The 24,345-nt window shown below is 39.4% G+C and overlaps 1 protein-coding gene across 16 annotated transcripts in view; it reads right to left on the bottom strand.

Moving 5' to 3' along the window:
* Positions 1 to 24,345, bottom strand: part of RIPOR3 (RIPOR family member 3) — a 96,069-nt gene that overhangs the window by 66,113 nt on the left and 5,611 nt on the right. For 10 of the 16 annotated variants that reach the window (XM_090152404.1, XM_090152398.1, XM_090152401.1 and 7 more), the window contains exons 2-4: positions 22,019 to 22,108; positions 4,316 to 4,444; positions 56 to 202 (exon numbers count right to left, since the gene is read on the bottom strand). In XM_090152404.1, coding sequence (XP_090008530.1) covers positions 56 to 202; positions 4,316 to 4,416 — 248 coding nt within the window. In that variant the 5' untranslated portion in view covers positions 4,417 to 4,444; positions 22,019 to 22,108. The other 6 variants (XM_090152402.1, XM_031614888.2, XM_031615052.2 and 3 more) reach the window with 6 other exon arrangements.

Below are 24,345 nucleotides of genomic sequence, written 5' to 3'. Positions count from 1 at the left end.
AAGTTAAGCAGCATGACTAGGTATGATAAGTTACAGTATTTAAGAGAGTCCTTACTTAAGTCCTTTCTTCAAAGCTTCAAAAATTTTCTTCACTTGCAGTGGTTTTGGATCCCAGATGACTGCCCCTTTCTGCAGTGAAGAATAAGCCTTGGGGGATTTCAATGACATTCTTGATCTCACTGAGCTTCTGCTGAGAGACTTTCTGTAGGAAAAGAAAGGAAATAAGGAAGAGATGAAAAATGCATCACCTAGAAGAAAAGAGGTATCTAACCTACGGTTAGTTTCCAGGCTACGAGTTATATGCCCCATCCCACATAGCTTTATTGAAAAGAACAAAGCTCTTGATACAGAAAGAACACTTTCACAGACAATATTAGAAAATTAAAGCACAGCCTTAAATACCTAATGCAGAAAAGACAAGTTCTTTTGTGACTCCAACAGAACTACGAAATGGCTCTTTCTACAGGCTAGAAGCAGACTTAAGGAAGAGCCTTCAGGCAAATAAACGGTAAACAATCACATTGTTAGCATTTCTCTTAAGACTTGCTTGGCGTTAGCTAAGTCTCTGATTCCACACACACATTCACACTGGCTATTGAGCCAACAGAGACAGTCATGTAAGTCATACCGCAGGACAGGATCACTCTCGTTCTGTCTCTCATCTGCAATCCAGTAAAATAAGGCAACAAACCTTCGCTAACAACTGCAAACCAGAAGTAGATTTCAGGAGACTTCTGCCCTCCAGCTACCAGTAAACTCTAGAGAAATACTTAACAATTTACATTTCTAAGCACTCACTTGGGCACAAGTACACAGAGTAGGACAAACACACGTGATTAGCCTTAAAACATTACCAAGGGGCTAGATAAGCTATTATCTTTTGGACTGACAAAGCTAATATAAAAAAGTCCTTAGAGTTCTTTGCCAACCTTCATCAGCCACTTAATAGATCATCTAGACCCCCAGCATATTATAGGAAAGCCTACTGCCAAGCTCAGGTTACATACAAGATATAATTATCAAAGTGTTTTTTCAAGGTATCTAACACCTCACTTACTTCCAAAAGCAACTGCAAAAACAAAATTAAATACTGTCTCTAACAGAAGTCTCATACATAGGGCCATTTTTACTAACCTGAGGAATTACAACACCTTATCTAGTCTCTTTAAAGTCTCAATTATTTTTATCCAGCTTTGTTAATACTCCCCAAAAGGCAAGCTTCTAAAATAACATTGTCTTAAAGAAGGTTCCTATTCCATGAAGCTGAGCCAACTGGTTGCACTCAGAGAAGCTTTCCGCCTTCTCTATTATCCCCATCCTAAATTCAGTTCACCTGGGAAAATGGTGAACTCAAATAGACTTAATAATTATCCACTGGTTGCCTTAAGGTGTAGGCATGTGACTCAGTGCCTAACAAGATTATCAAGCTGGGTGATGGAATAATTATCCTGGTGCTCAGTTTCTGCTTCTTTTCTTTTAACATCTAATCTGCTGCCAAAGATCACGAGATATTTAGTTTATTCACCCCAATGATTATCTTAAGTGACTTTTTTTTTTTAATGATGGCTTAATGTAAAGCATTGATCAACGAAATCATTTTGAGCTTAGGTTACCTATACCAAGGAACATAAATGCTGAATTAAAAATCCACAATACCATTGTGAGTTTTTTCCCCTCTAAAATAACAAATCTTTGAGTATTTTGTGCAAAGTGAGAGACTTGCAACAGGAATAACACTGGAAGTAACAGTACAGCCAAAAACAACAGTTAAAACTATCTCCTGGAATGATCACTAATTAAAATTCTTTCATGCAAAGAAGCATCCATATTCATATTTTAGATGAGTATTCTAAATGGCAAGGTACCATACAGAACATAATTCTATCTTTTGAAATTTAAAAGCCCAAATTACTCTTGTTTTTGTTTGTTTTTTGTGGGGGATGAAAGGCTTTGGTGTTTACCTTCAGATTTTCAGGCTGCAAAGCCTAAACTTAGGAAACCACCTTCCGTCAGTTTCAAATATTGCATGTAAGCAATAAATAGGAATGGACTGATTTAAAACTCACTTTTCCCCACTATCTTCTGGGTGACATAGCCAATAGGTACTCAGTGCACTGATGTTTAGAATCCTATTTTCATACATTGAATAGAAATGTTGAATAGCTAGCTTGGGATTTTAAGGACAGCACTTAAAGGTGGCTGTTACGTCACTGCTTTCCCTTGTGAACTTAGTAATGTAAGTATCAGATTTCCTATTTTATAGGTAACAGTAATATCATTTCCTGTGGAGACCACTGTGAAGAAAAATTAAACAGTGCGCCTGATTGAGAGCCTCAGAAAGTTGCTAAACAAATACAAACGTACATTTAGCATCTGTTTAAGAATCCATGTGGACCTGATTTGTGTGTCATCCTTTGAATAAACCTTGCATTGGGCCCCTGCAGTCTCCTGCTGTGTTTTGCAATGCTGCTTGAGAGAGAATTAAGTTAAGAGAGGGTGATTTTAAGACTTATCACGTTGGAGAAGGCTCCTGGGTATTTGCCAGGTTATGATTGAGTAGCTAGTACAAAGATCTCTCTTAATATCATGATTCCTGCACAAGACTATTTGACTAAACACTTAAAAAACAAAAAGGAATACAAGAAAAAATGCATAGAAAAATGTATAGGCATTTGGCTAGAAAACCACTGCAGCTAGAAATAACAGATTTATCTTAAGGGATAAAGAAATTTTTCTGTTTTGAGCATTCTTAGACTTTCTTTATTGAAGAAACAGCTGTACCCCTTTCCTGGTAGATCCTTTGCCTGCTACAACTCCCACAATGTACTTGAGCTCAAGTCTGTTTATGTAATTTATTACCAGTGTAATAATTCTTCAAGATCATTGGTGTAATTTTAGATGTCTAATTCTTGCTGAGTGTAGGACTATTTTCCAGCTTCCACGACAAATTAATTTACTCCAATATAAAGACTTCTTGATCATATCACAGTCGGAATTTCATTTCTGTACATATCTTGTACTTTACTATGATATGTTTACCTAAAAGTTAATGCAGTCCTTTGGTTCTTTGAAAATATATTTTACTAAACAAGTCCAGAATTTTAGTGATACACACTTGGATTTTTTTTTAGTACAGTACTTTTAGAGGCATACTTTCCAGTAACTCTAAGATACCTGGAAATAATTTACTTTGTTATTACTCTAGTATGCACTGGCAGCCAGAGATAATACTACTTTGAATTTGTCTATCACATCTTCAAAAAGCCCTCCACAGGCTATACAAATAAATTAGGGATCACTAAATGCAGAAGAACAAGAACACTTCTAGAGGGAAAAAAAGCTGGATAGTCATCTGCATAAAGCAATGCTACACAACAACATCAAATAAGCAAAAAGGGAAAAACAGTGCTGGATGGTTTAGCAGTTACTGTGTTGGACTGAAAACCGAAAGACTAGACAGCAACCTTGGTTATACTATTGACCCATTACTGACAGTAGTGAATTTGCAATAGCCTTCTTGATCTCTTGGTCTCCCTCCCTTGCTCTTGTTTGTGGCATTGCCAGAAAGCAGTCCCTCCTCTTGTGTAATGCTACTCTGCTTAAATAACTCCAGGAGAGTTTTAGTCGAGCTCAATTACATATTTCATCAGGATTCACCATTAATATCTCTATCTTTTCAAAGGTCTATGAAATTTTTAATTACCATAGCTATTCTGAACACTTTCCATTTTATCAGAAAGCTGGTATTAGTCAGAACACATCCCTTATTATAAGGGTCATTAGAACAGGCTTGAAGGAAAAATGTCTCCTACTAGAGTACTAATACTAATTCTTGAGCACGCTGAGATCTCAAGAACTAATTTCTGGAAGTTAGAAAACTGTTTTTTTTATATCATTTATCTGTATCCTTTTAATTTTAGTATCAGACCTACTTCAGCACTTGCAAGTGAGGTCATCTCTGCAATCATATCCGCTTTTGAGCTCCAGTGAAGTGGAGGTCAGTAATTACAATAGAGTCTCCAGACTGTCTTTTTTTTTTTTTTTTAAGAAATGAATGCTATCTAGTTTTTGATACATAACTTCTCTCACAGATCAGAAATCCAGCCATCTCTGAAGTACAGTGTGTATAGCAGTACAATAATACAACGTGAAGTGTAACTGTTAACACTGATCATGACAAGAGTCAATCGTTTTAAATGAAAAGTGAAGGAACGACTCCTGTATACAGATGTTTTGGGTTGAAAAATACATTCCTAGTATCTAATATTTATTGTCTGGAGGGTCAGAAACTTTTTTGTTTGTTTGTTTTACTTACGCTAATTTTCTGCTTTGCACAGTGCTGAATCCAGTGAAGGAACAGCTCCTACTGATACCACCTCCATCACCAGAAGAGACGAATGTGAGTTTGACCGACATGACTGCCAATCAGTAAGTCTGCTGGATTCTGAAATAAACAGAAAAATAAATGAGTTGAAACCTTGGCAGTTCAGGCTTACATCTGCACTGTTGCAAGTGCTGAGCTGCAAGAAAGTGGAAAGCCAGAAAAAAGGAAGATTAAATAGAAAAAAAAAAGCTTGTCTGCTATACATGTTTCCTCTGTTGCCACGCACAGAATCAAAGAATCACCATGGTTGGAAAAGACCTCCAAGATCATCAGTCCAACTGCCCACCTAGGACCAATACTTCCTCACTAAACCATGTCCCTTAGTACAACCCATGTATTTCTACATTGGTTTGAATGCCAGAAAAATACTCAAGCTCTCGGCTTAGTTAGGTCCAAAAAGTGGTTCCTTACATCTGTGCAGAGCCACACTCAAGTCTGGCAGAACTGGCTTGAGTGTGGTACTTAAGCCCAGAGCAGAAGTCTGGTTTCAACAGTAAATTTCTGTTTCGTGCTCCTCCTCCAGCAAGATTTCCTTCAGATTGCTGTTTTCTGTTTTCCATCAGTCAAACTCTTGCTTTCTGGAGAACTGTGCTCTTTGCCACATGTCTGTAGAATCCAAGTTACAATGTAAGTAACAGACATATTCCTCAAAGCAGCTGCAGAAAATCACCCAGACAGTTAATATACAGAAGAATTCCCTTCCTTCTCCCCTCAAGCTGGTGTAATGTAAACACCACAACTAGCAGCTTTGGTTTTAATGAGGCCAAAATGGGGGCCAAACCCTAATTTCCTCTCTTAGTTTGTGCTTCTGACTCACACAAAACTCGAAACTATTGAGAATTCTTAACTGATTAAAAAAAAATATGATATAAATTTGCATAGAGAAGAACAAACTCCTACAGAGAGCTCTAAATGCAGATGCTCCATGCAAAAGTTTTTCCTGTATGAATGTGCTTCAAAGATTAGTGAGATCACCCAATCTATCAATGTAGATACTGGAAAGGAGCACCTCCACTAAATCCCAGTATCGCTGCATTGTCCCAGCAGCATGAGTACAGCTATCACAGAATCACAGAATAGAATTCAAACTAGAAGCCACAAAGTGTCAGGATAAGACTTTTCCTGGCTCTGTCACTAACTTGGAGAGCAATCTAACTCATTCTTCCAGACTGCATATAAAGAACTGAACAGTTGAACAAGACTATCCAAGAGGGATGAAATTTCAGTGCTTTGCTGAATCTGGGCTAGTCTACAGGTATATAGAAAACTACTGTAAGTTACTATGCTTTAGGTATCCTTATACAACAAATACACTAATTAAGGTTGTCGTGAGTTTCTGTTTGTAGTGAGAATTGATTAGTTCTTTAGAAGCCACTCAAGTCTACAAGCTGAGGTCAAAGACTTCTATTTGTTGCCTACAAGGTCTGACAAGCTCATGAATAAAACCATGAAGAAAAAAAAAAAAAGAAAAAAAAACCATTTTAGAACAAAATGTGAGAATGACAACTTTGAGGCAAACAGCTATGTGCTTTGTAAGCTACCTAGTTTGTTAAATAGAAGAAAAATGTTGGGGATAGCTAGTGGTTTTGTATGTCAGTGCACTGAAGCTCACAGAACTCCATGGCTTCAGTAGCATCAACAGAAATCTGTTACATACACAAATATAGGTGCACATTAATCACCTTTTTATCAATCTCTTCAGGCCCCTTGTCTTGAAATGATGCCTCTTTAACACCATGTCCCTCCTGAAGGCTGAGCCAGATTTCCAGTAACAATCCCTCAGCTCCCTGACCTGGGAAATTTATTTCATGAGTAAATAGGAGGGAGGAAATGCAGGAAAAGCATGTGTGATCTGACAAGACTCCTAAAGCCTTTATCAAATGAGACTGGAAGCTTTTCAAATATATACATATGAAACAAACTAAAACAGAGAGACCCTTAATGGGGAATAGGAAGTAGAAAATGAATTTTTAAAACCTACTCCTGAAGTAAAAATGCATGGTACTGAATTGTAGATGCGAAGAGCTGAGTTTGAAATGTACAGATTCAAACCTCAGTTGGTGAAAGAAATAAACTGCTTAAACTGCCTAGATTTGCCACATGTGTTTTAATAAACCGAATACAGTTTCTGACACACACATCAGTAGAAGAGAGGAAAGATGAATTGGATCTCACTTATGCATAACCATAAGGACTTACAAATACTAGTAGGTTGTTTTTTCAACAGCACAATGTTCAGTGCTCAAGGTCACTAACTGTCATGTCCAGATGCCATGGACAGCTACATTCAAATGCAGTTCTCAAGCACATTTTCACAGTTCCTTTAAGAATGAGAGAATCTGAATAATGTTAGGAAAGCACCCTTAAAGGGATTATCTCTCTTACTTTAATGTTGATAAAGTCAAATACCTCATGGTATTCACCTGCATATACAATAGGAATGTAACAGCTCATTTCTACACAGGATCTGACAAGAAGGCCATAAGAAGGATGTCATGGCAACATTTTAATAGTAAGAGAGATTTACAAATGCAGTTGTTTAAACATGGGTTTGCTAGCCAGAGTATCTGTATAGAAGTGCTGAGCTATGTTACAACTGCCGTGAGAAACAGCATCTGGTCATGTCTCAAATTCAACTGTCCCCTTAGGCTAAGAATAAATCAGATAAGGACACCCCACACACTGCTTCCACAAAGCGAGTCTCTATCTGTCTTCAAAAGTGTCATCTCTGCTCCATAGGTCAATGTCTTCAAAACTCTTAAATACCAGGATTTTACCCTGGGGAGCAGAGGTACTTCCTCACTCTTAATCTTCCTGAAAAGCACAGAATGTGAACACAGTAGCATGAGGCTGGCATATGTGGAGCATGAAAACAAACGTCCAAAATGAAGGAGTTTACTGCCAGAGGCAATAGAAACACTAAACAACTGGAATAAAACACAGCATCTTCAAAAAGTCTTGTAATGTTTCTGAATCCTAAACAGACCTACAAACTGCTACGTACTCAAACATATTAATACTTGCAACTTTGTGAGATTGAGATTTTCAGGTCTTAGAACATACTTTTATAATATAAATCAAGCATTTTTTTGTAAAATAAAGGGAGTATTAAGTCTGTACTACATATTTCAGTGACCTGCCATGTCCCAATAGATTATTAGCATTTCACCCTCAGTATGACCAATTATCCAGACATACAGGGACAAATGTTTGAGTTTTTATGCAGCAATGAGTCCACTCAATCTGCATGTTCTCCTCAGTTAGCACTAGGGGATTACTTAGGCCAAAGGACCTTCATTTTCTACAAAACAAAATGTGGAGTCTGTGTTTGTGGTTAAACTTATCCTACCCTAGTCACATACTTAATTGTTTTAGGGCACAATGGCTTCAACAATTTTATGTGGAAAACATGACTCACTGACTTGTTGCAAAATACTTCTGCTTGTGTTTTGCACTTTAAACTAGTAGCCGTGACTTTCTTTTAGTATCTCCAAGAGGTTCTCTTGAACTTGGTAAACTACTGCTAGAATAAAGTATTTGTACTTTCTTAATGTTGGATTCTTTCCATTTGAGAATGACCTTTTAGTCAAGACACACACTTCCTTCTAGTTGTGCATCTGCAAAAAACTGTATCAGACTTCTGTTTCCTTCAGCTAACTGGGGAAACTTGCATCACACTCACAGCCTGGGCAACAAGTAGCTCTGCATCTCATTAGGATGTCGGTACCCACTGTTCACTGCCTTCAACAAGCAGCAGCTGCCTGTTACTCACAGACTAAAAACCACATAAAAATCAAGTAAATTATTAGTAACTATAAAAAACACCGAAGAACAAAAGACTATTTGACTCTAATGATCAATGTAAGGTGATTTTAAGATCCCATTTGTAATTCTGGATACATGTTGTGATAATGACAATTTGCCTTATACCACTTTGTGCTAACGCTTTCCTTTATTATGGCTGCTATTTTTATAATTTTGTTTGAAAAGTTACATTAGCTGTACTTGGGAGGATGACAGAGCCATTCTACCTTCTTGTTAACTGAGTTAATTTAATTTTGCACATAACAGACGTATTTTCACAACATAACCCTCTTCTCAGGAAAATCCCCACATTGGAGGGTTGCTAACTACAATGTCTTTTTAGTGCAGGGTTTTAGAAAATTCAATTCTCCACCATGATAGCCATACAAATTTGCCATTTTTGGTTCTATAACATTTCTCCCAAACCTCAGTTTTCACTGTACATAACTAATACAAGATGAACATTTAAGGACTTTGGAAACATACAATATTGTCAAACTTTTGAACAAAGTCTTAGTGATGTTTGGCCTGAACCATTGAAGCTTCTTCCTGTGATTTCAATGTACCTTGGAACAGGCTGGAAATTTCTAGATCTCAGCACTTCCATCAGTGGAGATCCAAACAACCGATTTTTAAAGTTAATGAAACTCCTGTGATGTGACAGTGTCACAACTCAGCCCTAATTACTCTGAAGTTATACATAATGAAGACTGACAGAACAAAGAATGAAGTGACCGTCCTGTGTACAGCACAGTGTTGAATTCAGTGGGAAAATAAACACTGTATTTAATCTTTGCTCTCAAGCATTCTTTAGGAAAACCACTGACCTCAGTGGCAATATCTATTTGCTAGAAAAACATTCCAAATTTATGATTAAAACCCCTTAACTTTTAAGCATTTTTTTCAGTTATCACACAAACATGCTATTTATACTGTTCTTGGCAGAACTAAAAAAATTTCTCAGGCTATTTTTATAGAGATTAGCAGACACTTGATTTAGGGAGACCAAAGTGCCCTAGATGCTGCATCTCAATACAGCTATTCTAATTCAGCTTTAAACATAAACAGGGACCCGTTCTTCAGATACATCCTTTCCATGAAAACTTGCAGTGCAATGTGAATAGGCTTTATGTAACCCACTGCAACACAGAAATTCTGATTTCTGGATATCATTCATCTAAAACTGGCATCTGGCACCAACACATATAACCTGTAACCAGGCCACCATATAGGGCAACTACAAATAATGGAAAACATATGTTTGATATTTTATCAGATTTATATGGTAGAACAGCTAATGGTAACAGAGAGAAGTAGCTGCCTGCAATGAGCTTTTGAATATTTTTCCCCTAGTACTTGTATTGTCCATTTCTGAACCACAAAGAACTAAATTTTGCCTTTTCTTTGCAATTTTCCTGTTCATCTCTTTCTCCCCTCTGGTTCCTATAATGAGAAGAAAACACAATAGGCAGCTGACCTTGCTCAGAGTTCTTTGCTGAAAAATGCAATCCAAGCAGCAAACCCTCTTGGTGCTGTGAAGTCCACTGGATTTAGCTGTATAGATCCACAAGCAATCATTCTACCATATTCACCAGACATTTCTGCATTTTTAAGACTGAGCAATATGAGCAATTACAAAGCAGCTTTGCAGCAAATGGAAGATTTTGCTTCTCTACATACCTGCACAAGCATTCCACAATTTTTTGGCCTAAACACATCTAAGTCAGATTGTTAGACAGGCCCTTTTCTTTGCACCACACTTCCATGTGTCTGATAGTATTTTCAACATCCCAAATAATTTGGGAATATAACTCCAATCTCAGTAATAATTTAGGATCCTAAGGTCTAGTTACACTGATTTTTAATAAGCATTATATTCCTATTTCACATTATTTAGAAAGATAGAGCCTTGAAGTATTACTCATTTAGGTACTTCTGAAAATATTATTTTTTTCTGGGCAGATTCAATTCTAAAGTATATAAATACTACATTTCTGACATACTTTCCTCCTAGCTATATTCAAGCCATAAAGACAAAATCAGATAAACAGCTTTGATCCAAGTTACTGCTTTAGTCATTAGGCCTTTCTACAGCTTTATGCCAGCTTCTGGAAATGAAGTTTGCCATGCAGCAATAAATTTAAATATCATAAGCAGTTACCTCAGAGAGCTTGAGCTAGGCTCAGAGAGCCTAAGACAGCTTCTCCTGTGCTGGAAGTAGTGTCTCTGTTGTAACATTTCTAGTGTAGCTCTCTGAACACAGGACTCAACTTTCAGGTCCAAGATGACCTGTTTTTCAGGCCTGCAATCCAATATGTTACTGTATTTCCAATTACTTTTCATCTAAGCACACAGACCCAAGTTCTAATCTCAGTGACAGTGGTGCACAACCAGAGGAAATCAATCAGTCATTTATTCCAGACTTCCGCTAGAATCTGGGCAGCAAAAGTTGGCCCATATTCAGTTAATGACCTGGAAACTATTTTTCAAGGCACAATTTTGTGGTCAGTTTTGTACCTCCCTCTAGTGGCAGCAGATATCAAACAATAGAGACCTAGTCACATACTGCACACTGCCTGTAATAAGAGAAGGATCAGAGACCGCACATAGCCAAAATCCCCGTTTATTTCCTTTGCCAGTATGTGGCACGTTCATGTAGCCACATGCAGTTTCCCCACATTTTGCAGAAATCACAGCTCTTCTGGTTGCTGTGAGTACTTCTGCGCTAAGTTTTGCTTTCCTGTTCAGGGAAAAGCACAGAACAATCCACTCATTATCAGCTGATTTATGAGCAGAGGGCTTGCTCCTAGCTTCTCTGGTTTCAATTTCAAACCTGATGACAAACTTGCAACTTGAATCAGAGATTGAGGAATGTGGCAGGCTCCACACGCTAGTCTGACTTGCAGCTTTTTCGGCGTTGGCAGAATTTGACTCTGCAGTGAGCTACATTCTAATGAATACTTAAAAACAAATTCCTAACAATAGAAGAAGCAGATGGCTTTGGGAGAGAGCAATTTACAAGCGATGAAGTGGCTCTTCCATTTCTGACAAAGAAAAATTTGCCCAGCAGCAAGACACTGAATCCGACATTCCGTCTTTGGGAAGTCCCTCCTTCTTAATTAAAACCCCAAGGAAAATTCTTCTGTAAGATATTTCTCATTCTCCCAGCTTTCCCCCAACTGTGCCTTAATATATGTATAGATAGACTTCTGTATGTGATCCTGTCTTCATCCACCAGCTAATGCAGGAGCCTGCTAAAAGCCAATTGCCAGGTCAATTATGAAATAAGAAATGTCCCTTATCACAGCCTTAGGGTTGCAGAAAACCCCAGATCTAAGCTTCAGTAGAATCCACTAGGATGTATATAGATATGTTCTGACTATTACTCCAAGAAGGGTACATTAACCAAAACAGATGACAATCTTCCACTAATAGCGCAATGTGATGTTCTACAGGGTGTGCAATGTCTTCTGATACCTTCAAAAACTGAAGGCTATGAATCACACTATAGTGATATGTCCTGCGACATGCTTCTGAAGCAGGACAAACCATTTGTCATTTTGCCATCTGATCATGAAAACTGTCCCTTTATTAGAGGGAATGGCCTCAAGTTGTGCCAGGGGAGATTCAGGTTGGATGTGAGGAAATGCTTTTCTACCAAGAGAGGTCAGGTGCTGGAACGGGCTGTCCAGGGAGTGGTGGAGTCACCGAGGTGTCCAAGAAATGCTTAGATGTTGTACTGAGGAACATGATTTAGTAGGAAATATTGGTGACAGGTGAACAGTTGGACTCGGTGATCTTAGAGGTCTTTTCCAATCCTGATGATTCTATGAATTAAGCCATCAAGTCAACTTTCTATTGCAACAATATTTTATTCCCGCAGATATTATGAAGACAATATTGTACCACAGAAATAATGAAGTTGCTAAGTTAGGACCAGAATCTCAAAGAATACAGGAAAAAAGAAGCAGAATACAAAACAGGGAAATAGTTATTTGGAAAGAGATAGAAGTTGTATTTTAAAGTAAAGTCGTTTCTTTAATGCTAAGTAGGCATAGCCTTACTTTCTTCAAAGTCAGTATTTCCAGTACTGATTAGTGAATCTTGGTACCTATTTTAAGATAATTGAAAAGGGTAATTTTTAGAAGAGGACATCAAAATTATGACAATCAAGAACATTTCTCATTGGCTAAAGCTGTATTTTCAGAAATAATTCGGCATATTTAAACATTTTATCTAGGATGAATTTCTTCAGTATATTCTAACACAGGCTTGTACTCCTATTTTCTAACAAATTAGGGAAGGCGTCATAGCACACCGTGTTCTGTGCCAAAGTTCCCTTTCTGTAGACACTCCAATGCCATGTACATTTCCTTTTGGAAAAAAAGAAAACAAAAAACCTCCTAGTTTATGTGTATATATCTGTACTTTCCCCTTCATTTCCTACCAATTCCTAATACATATGCTCTGACATTCATGGTCCACGTTTTTTTAACACTATTATCCTCTGCATTTATTTGGTTTGAGTTTGCTCTTAATGAGGTGAACTTTGCACAGCCCAACTCCAGCTCCTATAAAATCTGTCATAAATGGCCTGATTTAGAGATTTTGTATGGAGAAAAAAAAAAAAAAGTACATACCACACAGCTGTACTTGCAAACAGATGTTTTACTCCCTTTAAACTGAGCTAATGAGGGCGGGAATATAGAAAGATAGGACAGGAACATTTCTGTCTAGATTTTGAATTTGAAATTTTGAAAACAGTGCAGAAAAGACTGGTGCCTCCACACAAGGGGAGAGGAGAAGGGTGGTAAATCCACTGACAAAAACTGCGAAGGCCAGATCTTAATTTGATATCAACTGCCGTAACTCTATTGAAATTAATCTATTTGTAGAAGTTCAGGATCTGGTCCTCTGTGTCTTTGCATTCAGCAAGAGTAAAATCTCTAAATCACATTTTTCAAGGCTTCTGTAAAACAGAAAGGAGATCAGATCAGATGCTCCAAAAACCTCAGCTTCTGATGAAAATTTGATGAAAATGAATAATTTTTAAACTAACTTAGCCCACCAGTGTGGCCTTAAAATATGGAATCTTATCTTATGCTGCTAGTTCAGAAACATTTTTTAGCACCATTGCATCTCTGCCCAAACTTGCTCCCAAAGACATGTTCAGAGAACGGAGAAATTGTTGTGATTTGGCCCCATACTGGAAAAATGCATCAGTTCTGATTTTGTATAAAAAGATGCATCAGCTTTCCTCTCTGATTCCTAGCTTAAACTTCAAAAAAAAAAAAAAAAAAAAAAAATCTTGATTTGTCTTCATATGTTGTTCATCAATCTGCTCGCTTACAGCACAGATCAGATGCACAGCAGCAAGAAAGAATCATCTGTATAAGGCCGTGTGAGACACAGTCATTACATGTAGAGCAAACTGGGTTTAGTGGGGCCCTTCTTCCCCTGGGGACTATGGTAATATAAATTATTAATAGTAAAAATAAACATTGGCTAGCTTGAACTTCTCTTCATTCTGCTAGATCTTATTTTTGTGATGGAATTAGCTAAATAAAGCCCACTTGAAAGAATGTTTCATTGCAAACTATCCAAACAAAACAAAATTGAGATAATTGGTTCTTAAACATTAAACACTCTAAAGTAGATTGCTTTGGAAAGAGCCAACAGAATAATGTATATTAGGATACATATGGTAAAATGAATAGTTAATCAAAATGCAGCCTAAACAAGATTACATTTACTTTTAAACCAGATCTTCAAGTTTTGTCAGTCCGATTCTGCCTGGAAGATACTTTTGGATTATTTCAGACCTAAACAGAATTACAACAATACACTTTTCAAACTTATAAATCAAGAGTTAAACTCACAGACTCACTTCTGGACATAGTTTGACTTTGAAAGATCAAGATCATCTATATTGATTGTAAAACCTACTACTCCTTAAACCTATTCTAGTCTAAAAATGTTGTCTTAGCAAAGACTACTGTTTCAAGTGCTTATTCTAAAACATTTACTTTCCTGAAAGTTGCATAGGGAGAGCTGACATAAACAGTTCTGACAAAAGATCTCTGAAGGAGCATGGTGATGCCTTCCACCAGAACAACTGATTATGGAGTTCACATCTGTCTTGGCCTCCACAAACTTCCTTTCTTCAGCCCTGTGATTTTGTTACTGCTATTAAATTCAAATATTTCACAGTCAGCAAATACAGAGTGTCTGTATTGGTATGTGAAATCTCCCTTTTGTTACACTTGCCATGTATTTCTTAAAAGTATTCCTAGCAAGACAAGAAAATGATCTCTCTCATGACAGTGAAATTTGCAAAACAAACAAACAAACAAAATCTACTTTAGAAAGGAGCAAAAAGGAGATGAACAGTAACCAAAATCACAGAGTAAAAATGATTTTAAAAACTAACGAACAGTAGAAGAATTTTGCTTTGGAGGTCCACTGTGTGCTGTGCATGAAAACAGACTAGTGGTAAAGCACTGAAAGTGCAGTTCTTAATGAGCCACATGTTTACCTTCTCACTTATCAATAACTGACATTAACAAGACTTCTGCCGGAGATAACAAATTCCTGGAAGTGACAGGCTCTTCACAGTCATCGAGCATAAGCTACTCACTGGAAAAAAGATAGACATTACTTGAAGTGCTAAGCAGAAGTTGCCCAGTAACAGAAACATTTGAGTTGAAACCACGATTAGGCCAAATGCTAATCTAATTTTAAGGTCCCTTGAAATGTTGTGAATACCATCAACAAACGTGACAAGAGTCACTCATGAAAATGAGTTTTGTTTGTGCACCAAAAAAAAAAAAAAAAAAAAAAAAAAAAAAAAAAAAATCATCACTGTCTCAAACTTCTTCACAGACCACGAACTCTAGTCTTTGCTCCCTGAGGACTCAAAGCTTTTACTATAACTAGCAGTCACAGCTGCATAGTGGTTCATATTTTTCAGCATCCCACAGAGTTTTCCTTAGACCTTGGACTGCTTTACTCTGCATCTATGCTGAAGTACGACAACAAAATTCCCACAGAAGAGATAAGCGAGTACTTCCAACAGTTTATTTCTTCTTCTACCCCAAAAGACGCAGGTAACTCTGGCAAAAGTAGTATCCTATATGATTATTTTGCTAGTAGAGCTAAATCTTTTTGAATTTTAAATTTCAGCATTTCTCTTAGCACTTAGCTATGCCAGAACCTTCATAACAAGTCTTTTATAGAGCTTCACCAGAATACTTAGGGTGTGTAATAAATCTAGAATAGTTTTGATAGTAGACTGTAGATAACATAAATAATAGTGTACAGCTACATTATCAGCACCTCACTGCTATCAGAATGTTGGTATTTACTACTAAGATGCTTCTTGAAGGAACAAAACAATCCAACAAGGCTACACTAAGTTTACTGTGCACTCTAACAGCTTCTATACACACATCTTCTGCTAATTCAGCCATTTTGACCAATGAGAAAAAGATGGGAGGTGTCAAATCAATTCACTGTACATACTGATCCTTAATTCATCAACTCCTACTGTCTTAAAAGAATGAGGTCAAATAACAGTCACTTTCAGAATGTGGCATGTAGGAAAATGACAGTAGGCTTGTGCTTAGTTACAGTTCATAGAGCTGCAAAAAGATCTAAAACAAGGACAGATGGCCAAATGCATAGTTTATATTCATGCAGCTATTGTTTCACTGACAATCCAAGAAGCTGTAGTGATGGATGAGATCACAGTCAAATAGCTTTAAATTTCAGGAGAGCTTACAACCAAGACACAGGCAAAACAGTTAAATACCACAGTAATGTTAGGAGTCCAGTGACATTAAGCCACGTGCGCACTGACCTGACCTTTAGCATCAGGTAGGCATCATTTGTGGAACACAGTGATCACACACCTTGCCAAATGAGCCCGATCAATGGCAGCATCATCCAGAAAGCTGAAAAGCACCACAGTGATAAGCCTTTCTGCTAGTGAAGAACCATGCCTGGCTGACAGAACATCCATGCCTGGGATGTTCTTCTATCTTCTTATATCCCCCAGCAGCTTTCCGTCACTTGCAGTATGACCCCCCGAAAACCAGTACATGGATCATTGATCTTATGAACTCACGTTTGTGTTCCTCAACAAAACCATCAAGAATGTACAGCCAGAGACTGTATTGGCAGAAAATCACTTGGGCACTCCTCAAAATTCACAAACAGACATTCGGGTACAAAACGCACATACTGACAAGCAATCCCAGTAACATACAAGTCTAGATCCAGAATTAAATCCAGACACACAGCAGCAAGGACACAATACATTTGATATAATAGACAAAACAGCATTATGTTCCAAATGATTTGGTTTACTCGAGAATGATATTTTACAGTAAGCTACAGCCATAGTGTGTTGTAAAGATAAGCTGACAATTCAAGATTATAGTACACTTGCTTACTGCTTTATATTTATTTAGAAAGGGAGACAAATTCACAAGAATTGTAGAAAAAGATTCACCACGTATTACTACAGGTCTGGAGATAGAAGTCAGTCTGGGTAGATGCAGAAAGTATGTTTGGACCAGACATTTTTCCAGAAGATGAAGTACATGCTCTTTTCCAAACCTCTTTCAGAGCACATATGCCTTAGACTTGTGTTATTGTTCTTGAAGAACTCATGCTCAAACAATTTTAAGATATTTTGGGCTGCTACTCATTTGTTTTGCACTTCTGATGTTCATTTGCATTGATTTTCTAAAGTTATTTAAATTCTTCATTTGTTAACAAATGATGTTGGCAGCAGAACACACTGGAATGTGAACGCTCCAGAAAAAAAAAGGAGGGACAACTCAGCCCCAGTGGAATTAGGAACAAGATCCAATGACTCCCAACAGGGTTTCACAAGGGATAGCTCTATTGTTTCCTTCAGTGGGAGTTGTGGATCATCAAAGTAGCATTTCCCATCAGCCTTCTACATACAGGACTCACATGAAAGGCGCCAGTACCTTCAAGATTGCTTTGTGGGCTCACATTACAGACATTGAATAACAAAAATATAATTACAGGTTTTCATATAAGCATGTGCATATGCTGATGTACAAAAAGCATGAAATAAAGCACACAGTAAGGCTCAGTTAGGATATGTCAACACAGAAAACATATAGTGATGTTAGAGCTGTTATGTTACTGATGGAATTAAACATGATCCATCCACATCAACTGCTTCAAAAAAAAAAAAATCTTCCATTGTAAAAAGAAAAAAAGCCCAGCAGATAATATAGCTAAGTAACTGTGAACATTCACAAATGGGGAAAAGCCTGTGAATTATCTGTATAAAACACACACTAGCCACATTTTTACACTCAATCAGGTACGTGTGCACTTGGAACAACTGTGTGTCAGATCTGTGAAAACGATGGCCTACTGCTTTAACTTCGCAGATCTCATCAAGCAAAAGCCTTCCTCACGATCTGGAGAAACGTACTAAACCCTTCTTGCAAAATTTCAGTTATGGAATGTAAACTCTGCAGAAATTCAGTGCACAGAAAAACTGTATGTTATTTTCATCATATTTTGCCTGCACTAATAGAAACCTGTTCAGGCTAACTCTAACACAGTAAACGCTGTGACCCTGAAGTACGCTGGGGTCTCTCAGTTTCCTCCCTGTTTGGTTATCTGTTGAGTCCTAGCACTGGAGGATGACTTTTTTTCCTCTTCTCAAATGTGGCAATTTACACAGAGGTTATGCAAGTGCAAAGAATTACAGAAAAAATGTAAGTGGAAAGTACATATTTTTAAAATGCATAACTCAAATGCAGCTGAACTGACATTATTCAGACTTTCCAGTCTTATTCAGTACTGGATTGAAACCAAGCACAAGACATTTCAGGCCCAAAGGACATTTTAAAGAAAACTCTAAGTACCTATATTTCAAGTTTACAATATCTGTCTGGGAAATCTTTGCTACCTAAAGACAGACTTACTTATCTCCTTACAGAACCAAACAGAAGGGATGTAAACTAATTACAGAGAAGTCTGGATCAGCTTGGAAGCACGAGGACTGACTCAGCCCCAAAGAACACCCAAACGAGAAACCTGGATTCAAATGTCTGCATTCTTCCAGCAAAATATAGATGCAGATTCAGATCCAAATTTTACACTGAAAGTTCACTTCTAACCTGTGCAGACACAAGCTCTAGGCCCAGTTCTGCATTCCTTCCACACCCAAAATTGGAGTTCAGCCTGAATAAGGAATGCCAGAGAGAAGTGAGTTTCTTATCCTTGCGGCAGATCTTGTTTGGCCATGTACATGCCTGTGAACCTGCCAAAACTCAAATGTGTGACAATGGTGAGTAGTTCAGTTCCAAGACTGATTAGGTTTTGTGAGATTTCTCTTCCAGGACACTTAACATAAGGTGGAACTTTTTCATAAGCATACCTTACTGTTTGTACCTCCTGCATACACTGATAGATTCCAATACTTCTGCTTACAAGCAATTTTCAACAATGGAAAAGATCCTAAATTTGTATACAGAATGAGGAACAAAGGAAATAAGTTATATATTTCCAAAAGTGGGGAACATTTAAAAGTATGGTTATACAAAATGCAACAGAACAATGTAAAATAAGATTTTAAAAAATTAAATTTCATAGAGAGCAAGTAACAAATGAGTAAATAAATAATATAAGAGGGCACCTTGGCCCAGCAGTCCCTGCTTATCATTCTTCAAAATCACAGGTGGCATTGTGCACAAAGATGCACGTAGGTTTTTTCCCTCTAAAATGTTTAATTGAATAGAAATTATGTTTTCAGGCATCAAGTAGGTGAAGATACATTGGTTTAAAACAATCTGCTCTTAGGGAGCATAAACTGATAACAGAAATTGAAAACCTGGAAAAAGTGGATAAAAATTGCTAAGTCCAAAACCAACCTATACGTCTCTCTTGTACTAGTAGAGGTGTCATCTTATGATCAGAACTAAACCAAGGATTCTGAGCACCTGCCGCCATCAGAGGCTGGCTGACAGTCTTAGCATGACCTTGTATCAGTGTAATTTTGGACTGTCACCAGCCAGTCACCTTCCAAATCCCATTCTGGCCAATAACATTCTGGTTAATTCAACTCTGTCTGTTCCTTTTTGCTCAGTTCTTAGGCCATGATCAAGCGTGCACATTAAACTAATATTAAATCCACTATTTTACATAAAATGCCTATTTCTCTTCCAATCTAGTCTTACTGTTCATTTCATCCAAATGGCATAATTATGAGCCCCTCTGAGCCATTTCTTACTCCCCTGCTTTTGTATAACTTTCTATACCCAGAGTCTCTGTTCTATATATACTATATAGAACTCTACATCATCTCTCTTTCAGCTCTTAAGAGAGAGAGACATTAAAATTCTAACTTTCCCCTCCCGGTAGACTGACTTCCTTTTTAGCTATAATGGTCCCTCTCCACCTTTCAGGTTCTTTATAAGGAAGGATGTTGCAAAGGAATACTAAGAAGGAATTAGCTGCAGAAGAGTGTAAAACATATTGCAGATATTGGTGGATCTGCAATTTACATGGTTCCAGGTCCCTGCCTGGACTGCTCCTAAGGGAGCAACCCAGGGCTGCACTGAACACAGCAGAACAACTTCGCTGCTGTTTTTCATCTTGACAGAAGGAAATCATCTCGTCTTAATACTGCCCCTTAGGGAACACCATTGCATAACACACAGTTGGCCTATATTTCCCTGTTCTTGGCTCCAGGCTCTTACCAGAAATGCCACTCCTTCACTTCAGTTACTGACTCTATAACAGCATACTGCACAGACACACAGGATAGACACAAAGGAGCTGCCAACTCACGGATGCCTTTTTATTCCTCTGAAAAGTATCCAGAACCTAACTAGAGGAAAATTTTAACAAGCTCATTGCTCACTACCACATCACAAGTGTTGCATCTCTGAAAAGTTTCTCTCCAGACCTGAGGCCCAAAGTAAGCTTGGTCTGCCCCTCTGTAAGACCTCCTCCCTGTTTTGGCACTATTACATGTAGCGCTTATGTCATCCACTCCACAGAAATCAGGGCAGCAGCATGTAAGTGAGCAACTGCATGAGAAATGAACAGAAGTGAGAAGCTTGGAATATTCACGTTCCATTAGACACCACATCCTTCTTAGACAACTCTCTCCATTCAGCACGAAATGTTCCCTCAGATATATGCTGCATTGTTTACTGTCCTTACAAATGATCCTTCTATGCTTTTTTTTGTTTTAATTAAAGCCTTTCCAAAGGGAATATGCAATGTCTCTCATTAAAAGGTGTAGCCCCCATATTACAGCTGTTCACAGTTAGAGACAGATTAAGTCTTGTTACCAATAAAGGAAATGACAGAACCAAGAATTTTGAGCGCTGGTGTTGTACTCTGTCTCTGGTTCAAGCTCTCATGTTCAAGAATATGTAATGTTATTTTTCTAAATTCTTTCAAGCTTTTCTGCTTGATGAACAAGTCAATTTCCATATGGCCCAACTTACTTAAAATTTATTAAAAGAGGAAACTAAACTCTGTCTGAAGCAAACTGTAACTGAGCCATGACCCAACATTTCAATCCATATTTAGGAGCAAATAAAATACAACTAGCCCATATGACACCTACAAAACACAAAGCACAGAAGATGGCGTAAATGTTGTCCTGCTTCTTCTACTCTTCCACCTGCTCCAGCCAGGCAATGACCTCCGAAGGAGTTCGCGGGTGTTTCCCGGCACGAATTGTTTCCCCCTGGATAAAATGCTCCCGCATCTCCTAGCGCCTACGCAGCCCCTGCAGGAATACCAGCATCCCAGCAGCCCTCCCCATCCCTCTGCAGGCGACGGGCACCCCTCTCAGTGTCCCGCAGCTCTCACCGGTGCGGTGCCGGTGCCTCGGTCGCCCCGCGGCTCTCGAACGCCGCCCCTCTGCCGATCCCCGAAGCGATGCCGCCGCTGCCACGCCGCTCCCCGATACCTCTTGTCGCCGAGGCCGGGCCGGAGCTTCGCCGGGACGCAGCGGGCCGAGCCGCTGCCTCTCTCTCTCCGCCCGGAGCCGGCTCTCCAGGCTCAGCTCCGCAGCTCCCGGCCAGCTGCCGACTACCCGTCCCCTCTGCAGTCCCGCAGCGCTGCGGCGGCGGCCGTGGGGGACGCGGAAAGGCCGCGCCGCCGGGAGGGCCCCGATAGCCGCCGCTTATCGTCGCCGTCCGCCACCCAGCTGCGCTCCGCTTCCAGGAAGCCGAGGCTCCGCAGCGGCTGTTTGCTGCTGGACGCCGATCGCCCCGTCCCGCTCGCTGCCTTCCTCCCTCCCTCCGACCCCCCTCATGCTGGCAGGGGGGCTGGGAAAGTGCAGCGAGGCTCCGGCACATGCCGAGCTCGCGGTCCGGCTCGGACCCTCCGCTAAGCAGGGCGCACCCGCAGCGCCCCCTCGCTTCGCGCAGCGCCGTGCTGCGGGCCGACTCCGCATGCCGGGCCGTCGGCCCCTGCCCCGCGCTCCGACCTTCTCACCCTTTCATCTCCTCCCTTCTCATTTTTCCCATTCATTGCTCACTCTTCCTCTCCCTTTCTCCTCTCTGAGACTCCGTCCTCCTATGACCCTCATCTGCCTTTCCCTAATCACCATTTTTCTGCCTCCCACCGCCTTTACTCATTCTATCTATATTAGTGATCGGTGGATGGTTGGACTGGGTGATACTGTGGGTCTTTTCCGACCTTGGAGATTCTATGATTCTATCCTCCTCGGGATTCCTATTACCAAACACGTGCAATGTGTTCTTTTGAATCCCTGTTAACCAAAGCCCCTCTGACCCTTCCCGCTGTACTCACCACTGACCTTGCTGCCTCTTCCTCAGGCAGGCACTGCTCCTCAAGGACGAGCTCCCTCCTGCTGGCTTGCTGGTCACCTTCCAGATAAACCTGGCAAAAAGATGTGAATTGGTGATGTAGAAAGCAGCACGAAATCCTCTGAGGTTCCTCGCCTCACCATACGAGTCCTCCCAACCATTCACCTTTGCTTTTGAACAATGTCTTGCCAGGCCTTTTGTAAATACCAATACTCAAATGTGTTCCTGCCTTGGGCACAGTATCTTGGGTTATGGTGTGTCTCATCCATCTGCCATTCTCCCCTGTGTTTTTTAGCATCATTTCCGTATAGAGTTAGCAAGTTGACTGACACAGCACAGCAAGCGAGGCAGTGCCTCTGAAGAAAATGAACTGGCCATACAGATGTTGGACATGTTCTCAGGAGAACTTCATTACTAATAGGGTTTGCTTCCCTTTTGATCATTCAGCAACATCTAGGGCATACACGAGACTTTTCCATCCTGTATCGGGAGGATAAAACACAAACTAAAGATCTCAAGGCACCAGGTGACCACAAAACAACTCTTTAGGACAGAGCAAATGCTTTTACAATACCTTATAAAACTGTTTACAGGAAAGTCTTGAAAACAGAAAATATCTCACACGGCTGAAAACTTTTTTTAAAAAGGTGAATGATGGAATTAATACTCATGAAAGTGAGAACAATAGGAGACAAAAACAGACAGGCTGATGGGGTTAGCAAACAACTTCTTTGGGTTTTAGATGTCTTATGAAGACCAGACTGACATTCCAGTAACAGCGAATTTCATACCTGATCAGCTAAGTGCTTGGTTGGTGGAAAAAGATGACATCAAAGGTGGTGTTCCCAGCAAGACAAACTGCATGGGGATGTAAATATGTGGACCTGCATATGCAAACACATTGCATACCTAATAATTGTAACCCTACTCACTATTCTCTTGTTTTTTTTCCTGGTATTATGGGGTTCTAAGATAATCACACTGTTTGAAGAAACACTCCCTTGGCAAACACAGCCACAGTGGTCTCACTGAGAGCAAGCTATGTGCCCAGCCCCTCTGCTCACAGCTGCCAATGGCTCCAGACAGGCAGCATTGCCTATGTGTGCTCGAGCCCCAGAGGTACCGTGAGAGCTGTACCACATCATCTCCCACTGCACAGGGCTCTCCTGAAACACGGACTGTGAAATGCAACAGTGTGAGTACGGACGCACACCTCGGAGTGCCAGCTCACAGCAGGGTGGAGCATGCTGGGACTATTTTAAATCAACATAACTGGATTTGCAGGACAGTTGTCAGAACACCAAATCTCTGCAGGAGCCCTACAAAACCATTGCTGAACAAGAAACCTTTACTGTCAGTGTCATATCCTCTCGACCTATAACAAACTTCACAGACCAAACCCTCAGCTAACACAAACGTTCCCACTACAGACGTCCGTATTTAATTCAGATGAGGATTGGTCTTACTTGTTTGTTTTCAGTTTATTTTTTTACAATCTTTGTTTGCTCTGTCTTCATCTGGTGTGTTTATGCGGCTCACGCTTGGTTTTGATTATATTAACTGCATTTCACATTACTTGCTCAACCGTTTTGTTCACATTCTCCTCTTCCATGAAACTGTAATAAAACACTTGGCTACAGAACTTCCAAATTGAGTACTGATGTTTAGTGCAGCTAACTATGCAGCAGGGTTCAAAGCAAATTCTATAATGCAACAATTCACATGTTCTTGAAAACAATGGATACAAACTAAAAACTATTGTTACAAGCTAGTTTCACAGTCTTCTGCAATTTCCTGTAACATAAATATATTTAGTAATCTCATGAATATAATATACTAAACTGTTGCCACTATTATAACATTTACAAAGAAAAACTAAAACACAAACACCGAGATGTCTCTCAGACCTAAAGGGACCAAAAAAAAAAAAAAAAAAAAAACCAAAAACAAAACCTGGTACAATTTTCTCTGATGATCTCAACACACTTCACAAGTACCAATTCAGCCACTCAACATTCATCACAGCTCCTAAGGCACTGTACATAGTTTGCCTATAAGCAGGAGAGTTAGTAATGCCTTCTGTTTATTTCCATGGAAACTCTAAGAGATGCAAAGAGCACAATACTGCTATTTGACAGAGCAAATTCTCAGCTACACAACACTATTTTTCAATGTAGTCATCACCATTAGCTGTGCATTTTCACCAATGATGAACAGGAGCCTTCATGCTGCACTCAGAAACATCTGCACCAGTGTCACCACTGCTGAAATGCAGCACCACAGCCTCACTGTGCCACCACCCTCTGGTTG

Source organism: Phasianus colchicus, chromosome 17 (genome assembly GCF_987193195.1).
Source record: "Phasianus colchicus chromosome 17, bPhaCol1.hap1.1, whole genome shotgun sequence".
In the NCBI taxonomy this organism is placed as follows: domain Eukaryota; kingdom Metazoa; phylum Chordata; class Aves; order Galliformes; family Phasianidae; genus Phasianus; species Phasianus colchicus.
Note: the sequence above shows the minus strand (reverse complement) of the source record. Positions and strands in the feature narration are given on the sequence as shown.